Source organism: Ammospiza caudacuta, chromosome 8, assembly GCF_027887145.1.
Source record: "Ammospiza caudacuta isolate bAmmCau1 chromosome 8, bAmmCau1.pri, whole genome shotgun sequence".
Lineage (NCBI taxonomy): Eukaryota > Metazoa > Chordata > Aves > Passeriformes > Passerellidae > Ammospiza > Ammospiza caudacuta.
Window position 1 is genome coordinate 28,533,736 of NC_080600.1, and position 21,981 is coordinate 28,555,716.

Below are 21,981 nucleotides of genomic sequence, written 5' to 3' on the forward strand. Positions count from 1 at the left end.
GATGGAGTCTGAGTGGGAGGGGGGAGAGCAGAGAGCTCTGGCTGCTCCACCAAGGTTCCCAGCCTGCCTGCACCCAGTGGGGAAGTTTTGGGAGAGGGGCCCAGGCCCTTTGCTAGGCAGCCTGGGTGGGAAGGCAGGCAATGCTATTTCCAGCCCTGGGATGTGGCAGCTGGAAGGAGGGTGACCCAGGGACTGGGACTGTGCCTTGTCCTTAGCCCAGTGCAGGGGCACCCAAAACAAGCAGGGGTGGGGGGTCTGGCACAGCTCTGGCATGAGACCTCCGACTTTGTGACACAAGTTCCACTGGACAGATAGACTGAGGAGTGAGGTGCCGAGCTCTGCCCAAAGTCAGCACCAGAGCCACCCAGCTGGGCATCCTGTGGGGCTGCTGTGACAGCGTGGGCTGCTCTGGCTGGCAAGGGGGGCTGTGGAGGCAGACACACGGGCAGAAGGGTGCAAATGCCAGCCAGGAATAGACACACTGGTAAGAGCAGGAATGGGGAGAGTCAGGGCTGCAACCCCAGCCTGCTGGAGCCTGAAGAAAGAGGCAGAGGAGAAAAGCACCCCAGCATGTGGCCTTGAACTGGCTCAGCCCGAAAGCTTTCCCCACCCCAAAGCTTAAAAAACTCCTCAAGCTTCAGACCCTGGCTGGCCTGACCTCCCCAAGCCCCCAGCACCCCAAACCCTCAGGGTAATTCATTGCTACTCACCCACTCTGGGACCTGAGGAGAGTCCCACCAGAGCTGCAGCCACAGTTCCCCCACTCCAAACCGCAGCCAGAGCCTCAGCTCCCCCAGCTGCACATCCGTGGAGGGGAGGGGGCTGAGGCAGGCAGTGACCCACGTCCCCCTTAGCATCGCGCGTCTCTATTTATTTATCTGCTCTTTGTATGTACCAGAGACGGGAGGCAGTGTGAGCGCGTGCAGGGTGAGATGGAAGGGCAGGGCGGGGGTGGGAAATCGTTTGGTTGGGGTGGGGTGGTGATTTTTTTTTTTTTAACAAAAAGCAGAAATTATTTAAAGATTATTTTAAAGCACAGCTTTGATGGTGATTGTTGTCCAGGATGAAGTGGGGGAGCGGGAGTGTGGCCAATGGATGGCAGGTGTGTTTTTGTCTCTTCACTGGATGCACCTCTCCTGGTTGGGGACACAGCCCAATAAATCCATTGTCTCCCCAGAGGGAGCTCAGAGCTGTGGTGTAGGGAGGGCAGGCAGGGATTGGGGGTGCTTACTGCACCCACTGTTAAAGGGCAGGCAGGGCTAGAAGGCACCATGGGCTTCTCTAGGAGCAAGGTTTGGGCACCCCAGTGCCCTCCAGCAGAAGGATGACATCTCTCTCCTCACCATCCATACCCGGGCGAGGTGGGTAACTGGAGGTGTGGGATTGACCCAGTCTGCACGGGACCAAAGTGTCATTAGAGCCAGCTGGAACCTGGGGCAGGATGTAGTAGGGACAGCCACTGTGGGACTGCCTGCCAGGGATACCTCTCCATCCCAGCCTGGAGTCACCACCTCAGTGCCCGTCCATCCTGCTGTACCACCCCCAGTCACCACAACACTCAGAAGATGGAGCCTGTATCCTGTAGACAGGTTTCCAGTGTCACTAATGTTAGTCAGTGCTGTCCCTCACTCCTTGGCAGCCCTCTCCCGCTCTACCCCATCCCCATGCCACCAGAAGGAAAAATCCACTAGGCAGCACCCCACCCAGGCTCCCCACACCTGTGCCAGCCCCACACCTCTCTGGACACACCCTGCCCCATCTCCACGCTGCCCTGCCGAGCTCCCCCGGGCCGTGCTGGGATCAGCATCGCCCTCGGGCTTTCCCTGGACCCCCCAGCCCGGCAAGTGTGAAGCAATTCGGCAGCAGGCTGTCAGCGAGGGCCCTCATCACAGGGCTAATTTAAGGGCTCTGCAAGGCGGCAGAGCTAATTTAATTAGGTTCTTATTACACAGAAGGACAAATTGGTCCCCGGGGGGCCACGGGGGTCAGGCTTTCGAGAAGTGCTTTGTGGAGTGAAATTTCAATCGGGCTGCTGCGGCAGGCAGGGGGAGCCAGAGGCAGAGGCTGCACAAGGAGGGGATGTGCTCTTTGGGGGAGATCAACTCCAGGTCCAGGTTTTTAGGGAATCACTGAGTGTGGGGGAAGAATTCTTTGCCCCATTCTCCATTAGGAGAATGCTGCAGGGTCCATGGCAGCCGCTTTGGGATGGAGGCAGGGAAAGCAAGGAGGGCCTGGCTCTGAGCTGGCTTCAGGGCAGTGAGAGGGAGGGAAAACATCCCTAAGAAAGATGCTAAGGTCTTTCTGAAGCTCCATTAACTCCCCCACAGCTCCATAACACCACATGAAAAGAATGTTGAGGACAAAATGATGTCCAGCTGACACCCAGGACTTATGGGGGTCTCTTCCTTGCCTGGATGTCATAATCTGCTTGTCACTCAGCCCCAGGAGAACCAGGACAGCCTGGGAGCTGCCCCGCTGCCGGTGGGCACATGAAGCAATCCCATCTCACAGCGTGCCAGGGCCAGGGGAGGGATGATCCCAGCAGGGTCCCAGCTGGGCAGTGATGGATGGGGCTGCTGGTGGGTGGCCGGCAGAAGGGCCGGGCTGGAGGGTCCCACAATGGCTGTCTCTCCATCAATTTGTCCTCATTACCATATAAATGGTGGGTGGGAGGGAGAGGAAGGGCATGTGGCGACAGGAGACACCCCCACATGTTCCCATCTGGGCTAGCACGTCCCCCCTCCCCATCCTTCCAGCCGTGTTAAACCAGCTCCAACAACCGCGGCCCCTAATTCAGCAGAAGAGAGGTACCACCCCCTATTCAGAGCCTTGAAAAGGCTACAGAGTCCGGCGCTGTTAACAAGGGGGGACACGGTCCCCGTCCCCGCCTCTCCCGTCTGTCCCTCGCCCCACGGCCCTTCTGCCGCGGCAGCGCCAGCCCGGCTCCATCCCGGCTCCCGCTGGGGGCAGCGCGATGTGTGCTGCTGAGCCACCCTGCACCCCGAAGTCCCTCCGCCTGCCCCTCTGTCCCGAGCCCCCCACCTCTTGCCCCTCTCTCCACCGTGGCACCTGTGTGACAGCATCACTGGGAACAGCCCCACCACAGGTGCTGCAGAGCCCCTCTGCCTGTGCGTGGCAGCTTCCCCCGGGCAGGGATGGAGGTGTTTTAGCAGGCAACAGCCTCTGGGTGTCAACCAGAGCCTGCTGTGCCTGTGTGAGCACCGCGGACAGACAGACAGATGCACGCATCCTGCCCGCTACACATACCTTTATTCCCTGGACAGGCACCTGCCCACCAGCGCACTGGACCCCCAGCAGACACCCTCCAGCTCTCAGAACCGCCACCCAGTGCCACAAAGCACTTTATTTTCAGCTTGTATCCTTTATATCCCAGGAGCACTCACATGTCCCTGGGTCCCTATCTCTGTTCCCTCCAGGAAGAAGCTGGAGGGTGCATGTTACTATAGGGACAGCAAGGACAACAGGACATGGGCACTCCGTGGCAGTGCCCCCCTCTGCAGCCATACCCAGCCCTGCAGCCGTGCCCACCTCACATCTGCCAGGTGCAGAGAGTACTCTGGACCCTTGGAGGGGCCTGACAACCTCTCCCAGCACACAGGGTGAGCCCTGCCGACCCTCCTGCTGGTGGGACACCCTTAGCTGCCGCTCCCGCAGTGTGGGGTACACGGCTGACACATCAAAATCCCCCTGTCCCTTCCCTCCCCCGCTCCCCAGGGACACACTCAGCACCCACAGCGGGTCCCTGCTGCAGAACTGGGGGTGATGCTGGTGGTCCCCACCCTCCAAAGGAGGGAAAGGCAGGCAGGGGCAGCCGGCATCAGTCACTACCTCATGTCTGGGTAGGAGCTGGGGGCTCCCAGCGCTCTGAGAGCGCTCAGCAGGGCACAGCCCCGGGACAAACGCCACGGCCATCGGCACTGACTGCAGCGGCCGCTGCGCGGTGCCACAGGGGCCGGCGGGATGCGGCTGTGTGAGTATGCAGCCACACGCTGGGGACGGCTAAGAATCTAATCAGGGTCCTTTTCCGTAATAAATCATTTGTCTTAATCCAACGCCCTCCCTCCTGCTCTAATAACTCCCAGCACTGGGCCCCACAGCCACAACAATGCAGCTAATGGAACAATTTATTTTCATAATGGTGCTGGTGGGGAGAAGGGGTGGCCGGGGTGGGGGCAGCATGGTCTAGGGCAGGAGTTTCTAATTAGTGAATGAAATTTGATGTAAGGCTGGAGGAAGATGGATTTGCTTCCTGACAAGGGGCCTTTCAGCTCATCAAAGCACCCGAACAAGGAGGTAAATTAAATTATTTCTAATTCTTCACTAACCTCCAGGGAGTCACCCTTCCACCAGCAAAAGATGGGTCCATTCCTGAAATGAAGAGGCACTTGAAGGACTGAGATTAGGTAGAAGGGACCGATGTAAGAGATGGGGATGACAAGATGGGATGGGGTGGGACAGAGAAGCAGGACAGGCTGCCATTGACTTTGCTGGAAAAATAGGGAGGGAAAAGGTGCTGATGGAGGGAAGAGTTGCAAATGGTCAATAAATAAACAACTCCAAGGACTAATGACTAATTTGCTGTGAGTTTTCCATCCATCCCTGTCACCTAAGTAGACCTGGAACAGGGCTGAAACACAGCTGGTGCTGGGATGGAGCAGAGCAGCCCAGCAGCAAGGAAACAGCATCCCAACCCTCAGGGAGTTTGAGCAGGGACAGCACTAGACTGTGAAGGGTGACTGATGCTGAAGTAGGCAAAGGGCCCAGTGTAGGGGATTGCTTCAGCAAAGGCTCCTGTTCTCATGTCTTTGTATAATTTAAGGCCAACACCAATGAGGTCAATGGTTGTGGCATAGAGCTGTTCCTGGGATGCAGTGTTTTTTTCTAAATGCCCAGCTCCTGCAGTCCTGTGATGGGATTTATTTTACAGAACAAGTGCACTCCCTCCCAGCTCTCCCTGTTTTACAGAACAAGTGCACTCCCTCCAGTTTTCTCCCTCTTGCAGAAAGACCTTCCACTGTCAACCTGCCCCTAGCCCAGATGTCCCCAGCACTAGAGTGGAAAGAAGCAGTCCTGGTGCTGTGGCTGGAGTCAGTCCCTGGCTCTCCATGGAGCAGGGAGCATCACAAGCTGTCCCCAAAGCTGTGTCACAGCTCTGTGGGGCCGAGGAAGCCCATTCAGGAACAGCAGGTGGGTTCCTGGGGACTTTCCCTATGGAATCATGGACTGCATTTCCTGCAAGACCTGCCCTCCCAACCATCCTCAGACTGCCAGGCACAGCCCAGGCAGTGAAACGGGGATTAGGGGGGCTGTGTATTTCTGCAGGGAGTGGGGAGGCACGGCAGAGCCTGGGCCCTGCAGCAGTGCCCGCGTTTGCTGCAGGCTGGGCGGCACAGTCCCCTCCCCACGGCTGGGACAGGCGCAGAGCCGGCTCTGCTGACCCAACACTCCAGGAATTTAATTTGTTTAATATATTCCCTGGGAAAAAAGAAAATAAATAAGTGGCACCTCGCTTGCCCCCGTGTCTCACTCTCGCAGGGGAGGTGTCAGCTTAACGAGCCGAAGCCCTCAGGCTGATTAAGCGGCGCAGCTCCGAGGCAGGGAGCGCCGAGCAGCGTGATGGATGTACGATAGCATCAGCCCCCCTGCCCGGGGCTGCACGGCTGCAGGGACACACATGCCTCCCCACAGCCTTTGCTCCTGCACCCCGCACCCAGCCTTGATCAAGGGCATGGCAAAAGCCTCCTCTTGCCCCAGGACAGATTATGCTGCCCCGTGGCTCTGTGGCACAGGCATACCCGGGAATGTGAAGCTGGGGCTGTTTTCGACTCTGGAGGCAGGGATGGACACTCTGGTGGCTTCTCACCGCCTGTGGGTCTGTGTGGCACATCGTCAAAATAGGGGCTGAGGACCAGAGGTGTGCAGGGCCTTTGTGCTGAGCTCTAGGTCTCATCCTCACTGTCCCCCGTGGGCTGGGGTAGGGACACTTGGGGACACTGAGGCACAGGGATGTGCTAGAGAGGATGGGGACAATCCAAAGGGAGCCCACGACTCTTGGTAGCCCCTTTAGCGCTTTTAGCAAGTAGCCCTTGCCAGACTGCTGGAGAAAGACAGTGCCCCTTTTCCCCATCCGCTCCTCTCTCAGGCTCTCTGCAGCCCTGTTTGCCCACGCCTTCCCCTCCTGGTGTCCCTGCAGGAGACGTCACCGTGTCCCACCATTCCTGTCCCATGGCATCACCGTCCCCTGCCCCCACCTCGGGAAAGGGTTAATCAGCAGCCAGGAGACAGGGTAATAAATGGCCGTTATCTTGTTAATGAGCTGACATTAATTAGAGCCCAAGGTCCTGGGAGGAGCAGCTGATTTATTCTGTCATCCCGGGAGCAGGTTAGGGGCTGACTCCATGGAAAGGCCATTAACAGCCAGGAGGTGAGGCTGTGTTTTTGGGGGAAAGAGGTGTGTGTGAGGGTGTTCCTCCTCCTCACTCCTGCACCCCCAGACCCCAAACCTGGCTCTGTCCCCCACATGCAGCAGTTCTGGCGTTGGGACAAGACACAGTGAAGCCAAACCAGAAGACTGGGGAGGTGACAGGACAAATCAGAGCTGGGGGACCCCCCTGGTGCCAGGGGAAGGTGACCTTGGCTGTGCCAAAGATGTGTGACCCTGGACACAAGGTGCTGGAGTGCTGTGCAGGGCAAGGGCTGTGGAGTGGAGCCGTGGGGAAGCAGCAGGAGGGACACAGACACAGTGCATTCAGTCACTTCCCTGCTTTCCTGGATGATGCTGAGCTATGGAAGGTGCTGGCTTGTTTAATCTCTCCCCCCCAAAAAACAAGACCTGGGGTGAGGACAAACACTGAGGATGAGCCAAGGTACTCCTCCTTCATTTGGGGGCAGTAGGATGAAGGAGATGTCTCTGAGGGTGCTGTGTGCTCCTGGTGTTTCAGACCCAGATGTTGGAGAGAGGTCAGGGGCTAACAGGACTGGAAATGTAGTGGTTATACTCCGAGTCCTTGTAAGAAATAGATCCAAGCTGTCTGTGTCCCTGTCACTCCAGTCCATGTGTGGATGTGTCACCCCATCCCACATGTCCCTGTTGCTCCATCCCCATGTGTTTACAAGGGGACAAGTCCTCTGTCTGCACCCTTGAGTATTTTGCAGTGCATTGCTGAATCCTGGGAACCCAGCAGCCCCAGGGCATCCCCTGCAGCGCTGAGGCTGGTCCTGAGGGGTGCTGCCAGTGTGGTGGGATCAGGTGTGACACTGCAGAGCTGCCCTGGCTGTTTGTACTGGGGCAGGCACCCTCCCTGCCCTGCCAGCCTATCTGTGCTGGTTTGCTATTCCCTGCTCCACAGTGGGAGCTGTTAACACGTTTTTCTGCTCAGCCTTGCCCTGTCCCATCAGAGATGAGGCTGCTTATTTGAGGAATTGCTTGGCTAAACAAACAGCTGCCCAGAGATCCCTGCAGGAGGCCTGTCTGGGAGGGACTGGGCCGTGTTTGCTTTCCCTGTTAACCCTTCACTGGGGGCTGGTACCTGTGGAGGGAGGGTGGGTGCTGGGTACGGGGGCAGGGGCATGGAAGCACGGGGATTTCTGCATTCCAGAACAGAGCCCCACCTGTTGGACTGAGCAGCTGATGTGCAGGATGCAGAAACCCTCAGGAGCCTGTGGCTGGCCTGGAAGTCTCTGAGGTGGGTAGGATTAGGCCAACCCACATGAGAGGGGATCCAGGCAGGGACAGAGCATGGCAGGGACTGAGCAAGGACCTTGGAAGCAGGCAGGGAGGTGCCTTCACTGACTTGTCCTCTGTCACCATCAGAGCAGGGGGAGTCCCCTAAAGTCAGATGAGAAGCCCTGTGAGAATGCCCTGAGAGCATTTCTGCCCTGCTCCCATGGCAGTGGTGTGGGTGCCCCGAACAGTGTTTCTGCAGAGGGGACAGCCCCCACGCAAGCTGGGACCTCGGAGCTGCCTGTGCCAGATCTGACACAAGGTACACTCAGCTCCCACCACTGCTGGGCTGATTAAGATCGATTATCTGGTTGGTTAATGGCCCCAAGCCACTCACAGGTGACTTAGACTGTTCATTTAGTCACAAATCATGGCTGGGCTGGCAGTTTATTTACCTTCCCCACCAGCCTCCTGTGGCTTCCCAGACTCTGGAGATAGCGGGTGGCCTGGCTGTAAGGGGCAGGGCAAAGGCAACGTCCTGCTGTGGGCAATGGCCAGGGCTCCCACAAAACCTGGGACACCCCAAAAGGGGCTCTTGCACCTAGCAATTCTTACCAGGGGCTCTGCCTGCTCAGGGATGAGGGTAGGGTGCTCCTACAGACTCTCTTGTGGGGAAAGAGCTAGAAAAACACTTCTGAGCAGGCTTACGTCCAGTCTCCAGTATTAGTGGTGACTCCAGGCTGTATTTCTCCACTAGCTGGCTACAGACTTTGGAAAGGCACAAGATGACCTGAGGCACCAGGTCCAGAGCAGCAAGATCTCTGCTTCCTCAGAGATGCTTTAACAAGGCTGACACACCATGGGTTTCTTACTGAGAAGTCATTTCTAAAGGTGGAAAGCTCTTGGGGCTGTGACCTGTGAGTAGCTAATGCTTAGCAAACAGGTACAGCCATCCTGGAGACAGACAGGGAGCTCTTTCAACACCTGAGAGCCTAAATGGCCTGGTTAGAAATCAAGGTTTCTGTCATCTCTCTGTGATGGGCTGAGCCCTGATTCCTGCACAGTCTCTGTGCCAAAGGTAATTTCTATTGACTCAAGACAGGAGGTGACCCAAAGCTGACAGGAGAACCTGGTGCTAAACTGTCCATCTAGGAAAGCCCAAAATGAAAGGCTGGGTGAAAATCAAGACGCCCCAGCATGGGTCATGTCATATATTGTGTCTGGGATGAAGACTCGATCATGGGAAAATGGGAGTCTGGTCCCAGTTGGGAATTTTTTTATCAGGGTATGGATTTTCCTCGGCACCCTTGGCTTTGATCTTGGGGCAGTTGCATTCGCTGAGGGACATTACGTTGCTTCCCAAGGTGACACTGAGGAAGTAGTGGGGCTGTAAAACTGAACTGTGGTCCCAAATATTACCTGTGATCTCCATGGCTTCTTTCTGAGGGCTCAGGTACTGCTGGCAACAAATTGGGGAAGTATGTGCAGTGCTATTGGTAGTGTTGTGGGACTCTGGAGCTGCTGAAAACTTGTGTACACCAGACCTGGGTGTCTTTGGTGGCCGTGTGGGGGTTTGTCCTTCTAGTTTTATTCCTGGTGCTTGACTTTACATGGATGGGAGTCACAATGGAGTCAATTCACTGCAGGCTATGGACACAGTAGGAGCTCCAGGTGTCTAGCTGTGTACCTTCCCATCAGCAGTAAAAAAGGCTTTGCAGGGTTCATGTGTGCCTGCAGGGGTGCTGCTGTGAGTGCTGCTTTCAGGTCACTCAAGGGGGACTGAGTTCTCAATGTCCAGCTGAGGCACATCCAGAAAATTACCCCCAGGATACTGAGGCAGATTAAAGAATCCCAGGAAGCTCAGGGCTGTGTGAACACTCCTGGTGATGCCCCTTGCCCAGCGTGGGATGCTTTGATCAGGGTCTGCCCCAGAGAGGTGAGGGAGCCTGGGCAGCATGGACCTCCTGCAGGTCTGTACTTTCTGGACAGAAACAGTCTAAGTGGTTAAAGTGAAGGTAGCTTTAGGGCACACTGAACACGAGGTGCATCAGGCAGGGGACAAATGGAGATACTGATGGGGTAGGTTTTAGCACAGAGGAGCTGTGGGGGGACTGGGAGCAAGATGATGCTGACAGGGAACATATCCCCTCGAACTGCACCTCATCCTGAACTGGGGGGGGTTTCCTGGGAGAGCTTCTGTCCACAGGGTCCTGAACCCTCAAACTGGAGATCTCTGGCTGGTATCTTGGGGTCTGCCACCTGTGCCTGATGTTCAGGGTTGCCTTACACCCTCCTGTGCAGGAAGGATGCTGGGCAGAGGTGAGGGGCCAGGCCACAGTCACATTCACTTATTACAATCCTCTGATTTAGTTAGCAACCAGGTGAGCTGTCACTGGAGGATTTGATGGATGGGAAAGAGAGTTCCCTCCTTCCTGAGGTGGGAAATGAAGCTAATCAGACCTCGGACACCTTAATCCAGCTCTGATCTGATTAATGACCCTGAACACTGTGAACTCATCAGCACCCTGGCATCTATCACTGCCTTGCATCCTGCCCCTTCTGCTGTCCACCACCCAGCCCAGCTCTTCTGCACACAACCATGGACACCATCTCCATGGGCTGTGTGCCAGCTGCTGTGGTCCTGGACAACCCTCTTACAGGGTCTCAGGCTCTGCTCCAAATATTGCCACTCATCATCCCTCCATGATTTCTCTAGTTTTCTTTGTTCAGGTATTTCCAAATAAAGAAATAAGCCAGGTTCTACGGCTCTGTCAGCAAAGGTTTCTTGCTTGTGCAGTTCAAAGGCTGCAGCCTGGCTGGTTGCACTTGCATCACCCTGGCATCAGGGAATTGGGCACTAGCATGAGCTGCTGATCCTTGAGAGAGTTGCTTGTCTTTGGAAAACCTCCTTGGGTAGTGTAGGGGACTTTCATGAGGACAGTAAGGCTGTGACTAAGAGCTATGACCAGACCCCTCATTCAAGCCCTGCTCCCACTGCCTGAGCTACACACTGGGTACGGTCACAGATGGTCTCAGGGCTCGCCAGGAGTTACCTGGGTTGCCTACCTGCCTGGTAGGGTGATTGAGGCGCTGATTTCTCTGTTGTGACCCAGTCTCTGCTCCAGGTCTCAAGGCACCTTCCCTGTACAGAGCTAACAAACCATTGCAATCCTTGAAGTCAGTCCTGAGGGCTCAGGCGAGGAAGTGATGGCTCCCCCTTCCCATGCAGGCTATTGATCTGCAGTGGAACACTTGTCCTACCTTCACTGTGCTCTCTGTTCCCTGGATATCTCTTGTAGTTTCCCCCTGTGCTCAGGAGTCAGTCTGCTCTGCTCCTCCCCAAATCTTGTCCTGTCTGTGCCTGCTGCTTGGCTGTGCTGGCACTTCCCATGGCAGGAGGGAGAAGGTGCTTGGTGTCCTTTTGCTTGTGGGGACATTGGCTTGTGTGCTGGCAAAGCAGAGGGGGATGGAGTGGGGGATTTTCTTTAGCCATTATTACATTTAGGCAGGGCAATAGCAGCTGCCTTACTTCCCTTTCTAAGAGCAAGACCCATCACAGGGCACAAAAAAAATCAGAGGCTTGTGTCACTGTGTCAGAAGGACAGAAAAAAGTGGGAACTAGAGACAAACAGGAGTAGACCCTTAATGACAGAGATTCCTAAAAGCACATTCCACACATGCACTTTGCCTCTCTCTAAAGGCAGGAGATCTGGAGCAGCTCTGCTCCTGCTTACCTACCATTCCCAGACCAGCCAAAGCTTTCCTCTCCATCCTTCCCAGGTGCTGTTCTCCAAGCTGTGTCTTGCCTAGGAAAGGTCAGACCAGGCAAATGAGTAACAATCTGCCTGTGTGCACCTGCTGGGCTGCATCTTGGACAGGCATGGGTGATGGAGGGTGGTGGTCCTTTGTGTGCCCAGCTCAGGTCTGTTGATCTCCCTGGATCACAGCAATGCAAACAGCACAGCTGGGCACAGGTGGTGATCTCGTGGCACGGGATGCAGGGGAGCCTGCTAGTGAGTGAGTGCCCCTCCTGCCCTCCCAGCTAAGCACTCTGCCCTCCGAGTGCCCGGGAGCTCCACGGTGCCAGGGCAGCACTGGAGCCCAGCAGGGCTTTGCCTACATGTGCTGAAGTCTCTCCGTGTCTCCTCCAGTTGCTGTAACCATAGAGCTGCGTCCCTGCCACGGGGCTCTGGGTCAGGATGATGGGCTCAGCGCCCTGGGTGGGTCCTGGCCGCTGTGGGGACCCCTGGCTGTGGAGGGGCTGGGGAAGGGGCAGAGTGGCCCCGGTCACTCCCTGGCGTTTGCCCACGGCTGCGGAAGCCGGAGGAGGGCGGCCGGGGGGGAGGGCGGCCGGGGGGGAGGGCGGGGGGCCGGAGCGGAGCCAATGGGGAACTGGGGTAGGTGGAGAGGGGGTTAAAACCCACCCCGGTGCCGTCGGGCGAGCGAGTGCCGGGAGGCGGAGCGGAGAGGAGGGCTGCCCTCGAGGGCAGCCCCGCTGAGCGCGGCGCGGCCCGCGGGTGGATGCCCGCCGCTGCCGGGGCTCGCCCGGGGCTGGCCGGCCGGGCTGTGCCCTGGCAGGGGAGCGGCGCGGCGCCGGAGGGCTCGACGGCTCCTCACGGGGCACGGCCATGCACAAGCCCATGGAGAAGTCCCAAAACTTCCGCATCGAAGCGCTCCTGGCCGAGGAGCCGGCGCGGAGCGCCTCCCCGCCGGGGCTGAGCCCCGGGAGCCCCGCGTCGAGCCCCGGCCCCGTCGGGCGCTCCGACACCCCCTCACCGCGGGCGCCCCCGGCCGCCGCGTCCCTCGCCCCGGCCGGCTTCGTGCCCAAGCCCGGCTTGCTGCACCTCTCTGGCCCCGGGCTCGGCGCCCTGCCCGCCCTGTACCCCCCCGCCGTGTACCCGCTCCCGACCCTGGGGGGCCAGCACCCCGCGTTCGCCTACACCGGCATCCCGCACCTGCCGCCGCCCGGCGCCGAGCACCTGAAGGCGGCCGTGGCCGGCTCCTTCCCGCTGGAGCACTGGATCCGAGCCGGGATGCTGGTGCCGAGGCTCTCCGACTTCAACGGTGAGTGAGTGACCGGGCACCGACCCTCCCGTCGGGCGGAACGCGGCTCTGGGCCCTTCCGCCCCGGCGGCGTCCGCCGGCACATCAGGTGCGGCTCCGTCCGACAGCCCGGGACCGAGCGTTCCCGACCCCACCCCTTCGAGGCCCTCCGGTGGTCCGGGTCGGGAGCCCGCAGGGACCCTGAGCCCTCCGCCCTGACCCCGATGCGCGGCTCGCTCTGTATCCCGGCAGGGCAGGGGTGGGGAGCCGGAGTGTCCCGCTGCTGGAGACCTCCGAGGGCTGCGAGGCCCTGGCGAACAGATCCGAAGGGCAAAGTCTCGCCGTACGCGGGCCCGGTGTTCCGGCAGAGCCCCGAGGAGCGCTGCCCGCGCCGCCGGCGGCACAGCCGGACCGCGCCTACCCGGGCTCCGCGGGGCGGGAAGGAAACGAAAAGAGAGAAACGGCGGCAAAAAACTGCACCGGGAAACGAATAAATCCCTCCCGGTGTGTCTGGGAACGAACCCGCCCCAGTCTCGCTGCATGCGCGGCCGGATCGGGCTCCGTGCAGGGCCGGCGCTCCGGGTCCCGCTCGCCTCGTGGGATGAGCGGCCGTTGAGCTCGTTCCTGGCGGCAACTTCGGGAACCGGGCGGCCCGACAGCGTGCTCGGCTCCATCCCTGCCCCAGTCCCTCCTGGTGGGCATCACCAGGGCTCGGGCAGGCACCGGACCCCGCACTGCTGCCATGGGTCCTGCAGGGCACGGACGGAACAAGAGCTGACTTCAGGCGCTGGTCCTGTTGACGTCTGGCACCCCAACCCGGACCCTGCCCTGTGCTGGTCAGTGAAAAGATGGGCATTAAACCGAGAGTGACTGGTTAATACAGCCCCATCAGAAGATCCATATTTGTTAGCTGAGTGTAAAAAAAAAATTCCTAAAATTCGGGAAGCCCATTTGCAAAATTATTATTAATTTTTAAAAGCTGGATAAATAACAGTGCAAAATTTACAGAGAACTACTTGAAAAATCACATGTATTACTCCAACCTCAAACTATTCCTGGTCAGGTTAAAGGGAAATTGGCTGTTTTTTTCCCCACCCTCTCTCCCTTTACCTGGCTTTCCCTAGACTTTAGGAATGCTCCGTCTGTGAATCTAGAGGTGTAGAATAAGCCTTCAGTGCTAGGGTTATGTATGCTCTTCAAAGATGTCACTAAGACAAAAAAAAATCCTGATTAGTTGAAGTCTTTATTATTTATTGCATCTTCCTGCATCTCTGCAGAGGCCATGCTATCTTTGAAGGGTCTGGGTCTGTTGGTGAATCTCAGCATCCTGGTAGCTTCATACAGGGCTGTGTTTCACCGCAGTGGGAATGCTACACAGCATCTGATCTGTAGCCCTGAGTGCAGCTTCTGACTGGGATAACATAGAGATATTTGTACATCAGCACCATTCCTTTCAAAAGCAGCATGTGATCTTCAGCTGGTTGTATCCAAAACCTCACCAAAGTCCCAAATTATTGGCATGAGAACAACTTGTGAAGGGAGCTCTGCAGAATGTGCTGGACCAGAATGTCAAAGGGTCTTGTGGGAAACACTGGGCAGGGCTCCTATGGAAGTTCAGAGGGAAGAAAAGCAGTTTCTGACCCAAGTGTTACTTACTTGGGTTCTGGAGATCCCAAAGCAGGGTAGACACGTTGAAGTGTAACAAGGATGCAGGAAAAGCTGCCAAAACTGTAAATTTTTAAATCAGGATGACCACTGCCTCATTCCATGTCCTTACTAAAAGGTGTTTGTTCCCAATTCCAGGGAGCCCTTTGCAGTGGGGATTCTTTCTCTCCAGAGTGTCTTGTCAGGTACTTCAGCAATTCTTCTGCTTATCCATCTTCACATCCTTATTTCTGTCCATTGGTAACCTTAGGGTTCTTAAGGGTGTCTTCAGCCCTTGCCCCTGTGGGCTCACTGAAGCTCTGAAATCAGGTCATTTGCAGCATGCCTTCTCCAGCTGCAGGCTGTGCCTGTGCCTGGGCTCAGATTGCCCCGGTGTGGTGGCAATGCCTGGGGACAGGGACAGCAAAGGGCACCAGCCTAGGATCTGCTGCCTCCACAGCCCTTCCTCACCTCTCTGAGGAGTTGGGTGGGCTGGGCAGGAGCCTTCCTTCCATTGTTGGCACAGGGCTCCTGGGCTGCCTCTAGTTTGTGGGAGCCCCTGTCCCACCACCCAGCCTAGACAGACAGATGGACAGACCTGCCTGGCTGAAGTTTCCAGAGTGACCAACTACAAGTGTCAAGGCTGCTGGTGCCTGTCAAGTTTAACTCTCCCAGGAGCAGTGGGCAGGTGCTGTAAGAGATGAATCTGAAAGCATTCTAGGACATATTATGGATCATTCCAGGGGGTGATCGCCCTTGAGATTTATTCAAAGGGAATTCCAGGAGTAAATTCTGGAGTAAATTCCGTCTTTGGGTGCATGTGTAGCAATGTTTTGCAGGTGTGGTCTGTTTTGATCTCCTAGAGACAGTCAGGAAGGGGGAAGCAGCAAGACAGCCCATGAACTGTAAGCTCTGTGGGTATTCATTGCACACATTCGCCCTGCTATCACCTGTGCGTGGGGCTGCCAGGGAGGCTGTCTGGGATAGTTGGCACCCCCAGGGCCTGGCCTGGGTGCTGGGCTCACTGAGAGGCAGGGTGAGCGCCTCTCCCTCCCTGGCTGTCTGTGCAGAGCCGCACGCGGTGCTGCAGCCTCTGCTGCAATGCGCACTCTGCAAGGCCTGGCTGCAGGAGCAGGTGTGCCCTGGCTGCAGGAAACAGGGATGCTGCCTGCCCAGGTTCTGCTATCCCCAGCCTGGATCCCTATCCTGGGCTTTGAGCACCTCCTGAAGCACCCAGGGGTAGCATTTGGCACTGGAATGCCAGGCCTATTAGTTTTTCTGGGAGCTGTGATTTATTTGCCTTGTTTGTCAGTGCGGAAATGTGGTGCAGTGGTGGGAGCCAGTGCAGGGACCCGCTGCAGCTGAGAGCTGTAGAAATGGGGAGCAGTGACATACAGCTGTGGGCTCTCAGGAGGAGCAAAGGATCCTCTCCGAGGGACCCAGTGCTTAGATGGCTTTGCTGGCACACCACTTCCTTGCATCACCAACAATTTGATGGCCTGGAGCCCAGATCAGAACCTGCCCATGATGGCAGAGAGCTTGCTGATGGGCTGTGCTGGGACAGGAGAGCAGGCAGAATAAGTTTTATCAAACTTGTTCAAAAAGCAATGTCTTTGAAGGCTCACCAGGTGTACAGTGGTCTGGTTGGAAACACAGGCTGGGAAATTGCATGCAGCAATTGAGGTTTAATGGTGGAGCAAGCAAGGGGCTTGCAGAGGTAGCAAGTGCCCTTACACATACTGCCCCACTGATAATGGCCAGGGCTCCTGGCAGGTCAGAAAAAGCCCGTGATGCTGACCCTGATGCTGAGACTACCTCCCTCCCTTGCAGCTCTGACATCCAGAGAAACACCTAAAGCAGTCAGGGTGTTAATTTCCTCTCCTTTATCTGCCAGACCACAAAGTGAAGTGAACTATAGTTAAACAAACCAAATTAAAAACAAGTGAGTTAATATCAACCTGGGATTACCCCTGTTATCAAGTAGGCGGAACTGTATCAAATAAACCAACAATTCTTTATAAGCTTTGTCTAATTATCCAGGAGGCAGCTGCCTTGCAGAGCTCCTGGCCTCAGACTCGGAGGGCATTCCTGGCCCCAGGCCAAGCAGTTTATTTACTGATACTGCAGCCAGATGCCAGGCACCCTTCAGGGGGTCCAAGCCTTGCCAGGCTGAAGGGATGGTGAGACAAGCTCTGATTCTGGGTGGAGATGGCTGAGCAGAAAATAAATCCTTTGGCAAGCAAAGGTGTAACACTGGGGCAGTCCCTGGTCTTCTGGTAGGAGCTGGGTAAGATGGAGAGCTTTCCCAAAGGGTAATACTTTGTGAGATGCTGATGCTGATGGTGATGGGTTCATAGCTTGCTGAGTGGAGAAGGTAAGCCCTGGGAGGCATGCTTGCTGTGCACCCCTTGGGAGGATTCTTTGTCCATGTGGCAGCCTGCCACAGGGCAGGGAGGGATGGGTCTCAGCAGAGCATGCTGGCAGTCTCAGCTTCTACCTCCTTCCTTGTTTCTTTTCCCAGTGAGAATCTGCCATCCTCTTCTGCCATACTCTCTCCACACAAAAGAGCTAGAGCCCTTTGGGAAAGGTAACAGCAGAGGTGATGCCACAGATGTTGATCATTCATGTCCATGAAAACCTGCTGCTGTGGGTGGCTGAAGGTCAGCTGTATTGCCTTGGGCTTTCTCAACGTGGTGTGGAGGCCAAACCTTGAACAAGTCACAGTAGGGAGCAGTGGGGATGGATAATTGTAGCTGCTGGAGGGTGTGTTGTCAGATGAGGTCACAGATGAGATGGCCAGCCACACTCTGTGGGCTGGGCACTGAACTGGTGCTGGCTCAAACTGTATAACAGCACCACAGAGGGATTTGAGGATTGTTTGTTGGGGTTTTTTTGGTCATCACTGGGGCAGGAGGCAGAGTGAGTTTCCAAGGAAGTTGGGCTCTGTACAATATTTGTAATGGGCACACTGCCCTGAAACTGAATTGGACACTGAGAAGGAGAAATCAGGGCTGGCAGCAGGGCCATGCTCCAGAAATCAGTCCCCTTGATTGGTAGTTCTTTGGGCTATATCCTGTTTGGGTTTATTTGACTTTTGGACAAACTTTCTGTTCTTCTTTTCCCTGCTAGACCAAGTAGTCCTCAGCAGCTCACGTCGGGAAAAGTGAGTCTCTTGAGATGGTGTTGTCAAAGCAGGCTGCCTTCCAGGCTCCTCTGAAGCTGGACAGATCAAACTTGCATTGCTTTTAGGATTGAGATTCTTCTGTGAGGCACTTCTGTGCCTCTACTATTCCTGCATCTGGTTTTAGTCTGGTCACATATGACCTTGATAGAGGAGGCACAGAGGAGCCTTTCAGGTTGATCTGAAGGATTTCTGTGCTCTCTGGAGCCAGGACACAATGCCCTAGGAGTTGAGCCCTGGGCTCTCTGTTTTGGAGTGGGGAATTCAGATTGGGAATATGATATCTCTTCACTCCTGGACCCTCCAGGTCCAGAAAGCTCAAAACTCCTGGATTTTTGGATGCTGAGAGGGCACAACCTCTTCCCTTCTCTTTCCCCAAAACATTCTCTGGAGACCATGCTCAGAAAGAGGAATTGATCAGAGGAGCCCTTCCCTGACCTGGTGCAGCCAAACTGCACAGGGCAGCCTCGTTGCAGGGAGGGATTCTGGGGCTCCAGATGCTCCAACCACCCTCCTGTCTCTGTCAACAAAGGAGGCTCACTGGGACCCAGAGTCCTTGGGCTGCTGGACACTGCCTGGGGCTGCTTTGTGATGTACCCCCACCAACAGAATGAATTTCCCCTCCAGTTGTCTCTGATGCATCTCTGGACTTTCCCTCCCCGAGGAGCTGCAAACGGTGTTAGCTTGGGCTGCCCCATCCCTGCAGATGCTCGTTCCCATAATACCTCCTTTTCTTAGCCAGAGGAAGCTTTTGCAGACCTGTTTGGTCCCATGTTTCCATGGGGGATTTGTACAGCCCGAGCATCCACAGCCAGTCAGAGCCCAGATGGCTGTTGAACTTTGCAGAGCTGAGACATCTCTCATCTCTGTTTTGTACTGGAAATCTTTTGAACCTCTCATTCAGTTTTAGCCTTGAATATGTTTCCTATGCAAAATAATGCATCATGTATCAGAATCATTGGCACAGTGTGCCTCTGTTTGGTCAGTTCCTTGTTTAACTGGCCAGTGTCTGCAAGGTGGGTCACACAGACTGTCTCTGCTGGCACTGAGGGGCTACAGGCAGAAGAAGGGGTTGTGTCTGTCCTGCTCCCAGGAGGCATTTGCACAGCCCTAGCCCAGCCTGTGTTCTATCTGCTTGACCCAGAATCCGGGTACTTGGGATCAAACCTGTGTTGTGATCACTTAATAGCTCTTTCATAAATTCCTGCCCCATGCGTCATCGCTGTGTTTGTGAAGGGCTCGGGGGACACCTCGGGAGATGGGCAGGTTGGGATCAAAGCTGGAATCTGGGGGAGATAACATGAATGGTGCCCCATGTCCAGCAGAGTGGGTGAGTTGGAGTGGCCCTTGCCAAGCACTGCACACTTTTGGGGCCAGGATGCTCCAGGATCTTGTTGCCCTAGATGTGGCAGCAGGGATGTTCCAAGGTCCTTTTGCATTAGTGCCCACCACCACCTCCCGCCATTCTCCCCCACGCCCCTCCCTGCTGCTCCAGCCCTTCATTCCCAGCTGCAAACCCCTGGGATTGCCGCCGTGGTGCTGGGAGAAGCAGTAAAAGCTGAACCCCAGGGGGACAATAAAGGCAGTGGAGAGGAGATAAGCGAGGATCAAACAGAGAGCGGCAGCCACCCCCTGCTGGACTCTCAAAGGTGCCTTTGTTCTGCTGCCTCCTGGTTCAGCGCCGCTCTGCCTTCAAGGGCTGCAGGCGAGATAGCGGCGCTCAGGGCAGCCCCAGCACAGCCCCTGGCCGTTGAGCTGCCACCTGTGCGGCCCAGCAATAAAAAAAGAGAATTAATTTCAGTCTCAGCACTGATCCCAGTTGTACACCGAGGCCTGATAACGTATCTCACTGGTTCCTATCAGGCAATAAAGCCATTATTGGGGTGGGAGATGATGGAGACATTCATCTTCCTCCTCATCCTGGGTTTGCTGAGGGTTTGTCCCCCTACCAGTGTGCTGTCCCCTGACCCCCACCCGCTGTCTGCTCTACAGCTGCCCCACAGTCTGGTTTGATGGGGAAGTGCCGTCGGCCCCGCACAGCATTCACCAGCCAGCAGCTCCTGGAGCTGGAGAACCAGTTCAAGCTCAACAAGTACCTGTCCAGACCCAAGCGTTTTGAAGTGGCTACGTCGCTGATGCTCACTGAGACACAGGTACCTTGCCCTGGGGGGATGAAGCATAGCACCATGGAGCTGCCATGGGGGCAAGGCAGGGTCATGGGCAGTGCTAATGGCATCAGTCCCACACCCCACTGCTCCCATCAGTGCCCCTTCAGAGCATCTCTTGCAGACACCTGCCTGGTGGGCTCCAGGTGAAGGGCATCCCAGATATACTGCTCCTCTTTTCACCTGGCACCCCCAACTTGGATTTCAGAGCCTTCCCATCCTTCAGCATGCTGTGGGAGAGATCTTTTTGTGGGGCTAATATGAAAATGTCTCTGTGGATATCCTTGGCTGGATGGGGGGAAAGGCAGCAGCCCCCATTATCCCTATCCCTGTGACAACCTCATCCTCTTTGTACATACCTGTAGCACCATGGGATGCCCCACAATGAAGAAGTTTTGGGGGAACCCTCCCTGCAGGGAAGGTGAGGGGGTGAGTGGGGACAGGATGCAGCAATATACATCCTCTCCCCTGGGGCTTTCCCTTGGCAGGTGAAGATCTGGTTCCAGAACCGCCGCATGAAGTGGAAGCGGAGCCGCAAGGCCAAGGAGCAGGGGGCTCAGGTGGAGCCTGAGAAGCAACGAGGGCTCAGCAAAACCTGTGAGAAGCTGCTGCCCGGCGAGCCCCAGGGACAAGCTGCTAAAAGCCCCGAGTTCATGGGGCACAGCCCTGACTCGGGCTTCCTGCACTGCAGCGCCGCCGAGCTGAGCTATGGCCAGGACTCGTCTTGCTCGGGGGGCGAGGAAGAGGAGGAGGACGAGATGGGCGCCACAGAGAGGAAGATTGGCTCTGTGTTGTGAAAGGCGAATGGAGCCAGCTGGGAGAGGGGCCAGGCTGTGTTGTGGGGGTTCTCTTTGCTGGCAGACACAGACTGTGCCTGGAAGGAGCAGGGGGCCGCAGGGCACCTGCCACCCTTTAACTTATGTGTGTTTGGATCCTATTTAACTTGTAATTATTCCTCTGTGTGTATCTGGAGGAGTCCCCAGATCCCTCCCCTATAAAGCTGTTATCTGGATGCCTGTGCTTTTCCTTAGGGGACAGGAAAATCCCCTGTCCTGCTACTGTGCTGTCCTACCAAGTCTCTGGGGAAAAGGTGGGGAGAGCAGACTTGGACAGCTGGCAGGCTGCTGGCACAGCTGCAAGAGGGAGACCCAGACCCTTCTTTGACTGCACTGCCACTTCCCTACAGATATGACAACGCCTGGAGCAGCTCATGCAGTGTGGTGCCAGCTTGTCCTTCCCCTTGGTGGCATGAAGAGCTGGCAAGGATGCCCAGGTTGCATGCCAGCCTGCCTTGCCTCCTCCTGCACCAGTACATCCCTGGGAGAGTCTGTGCTTTGCAGGGAAAGCTGTCCTGGGAAGCAAAGCTGATGCTGTTTTCCATGCTGCAATTGGCCTGCTTGCATTGGTGTGGCAGTGTCCCAAATAAACGTGGGGAAAGGGAAGCAGGAAAGTGCTCAGGCTGTGAAGGCTCAGTGCTGTGGTGAGCTCCCTTTGCCCCATAGTGATGCTTAACCTCTCTAGGTTCTTCTCTGGGCTTGTTTCATTGAGCTCTTGGCATGTTGCTCACTCTGACTGGGCTGAAATCAACCCTTGGCAGCAGGATGGTGACTGACACCCTGTTCCACTTCCCTGGAAACACTGGGGTTGAGCACTGACTCCCTGTAAGTCAGCAGGCTGCCCGTGTCCTCACAGGATGCTGGAGGGTCCTGGAAGATCCCCCGTGCTTCCTGTGCCTTTCTGGCTCTCCCCTTGGGGAGCTGAGATGGCCGTGGAGGCAGAGGGGCAGCGCTGCTTCAGCACTGCACTGCGCCGGGAGCTGCAGGGGTGGAGCGGGCTGGGCCGGGCTGGGTGACCTTTCCCAGACAGACCGTGATGTCCCTCTGTCCCACACCCTGCTGTCCTGTCCCCTCCCCGGCTCTGCTGAGCGTGCAGGGAGGGCTGTCTGCCCCGGGACTTGTGCTGGGGGTGGGAATTGCTGAAGCACAGCAGCCCCTGTGGAATCCTGGCCGTCTCTGGCAGTCAGTCGGTGACAAAGGGACAGGTAAGCGTTGGTGTCACACATCGCAGGGCTGGGAAAAGCCCGTCGGTGTCTGGGGGCCGCACCCTGGGCAGGGGGACAGAGGGGTGGGCAGGGGAAGCAGGTGACAGGAGAGAGGAGCATAGAGACGGACGGACGGACGGACGGACGGATGGATGACGGTCCTGTGCGGGGGGACAGTGACCTACAGTGGCTGCTGGCAGCTCAGCAGTTTCCCCCGGGCACA

At 56.5% G+C, this 21,981-nt stretch overlaps 1 protein-coding gene across 1 annotated transcript; it reads left to right on the forward strand.

Annotated features, from left to right (window-relative positions):
* Positions 1–12,312: 12,312 nt before the first annotated feature.
* LOC131560913 (motor neuron and pancreas homeobox 1-like) lies at positions 12,313–20,514 on the forward strand. The gene is made up of 3 exons (XM_058809921.1): positions 12,313–12,748; positions 19,545–19,705; positions 20,206–20,514. The coding sequence occupies exons 1-3, from the start codon at positions 12,313–12,315 to the stop codon at positions 20,512–20,514; spliced, it is 906 nt and encodes a 301-aa protein (XP_058665904.1).
* The last annotated feature ends 1,467 nt before the right edge of the window (positions 20,515–21,981 follow it).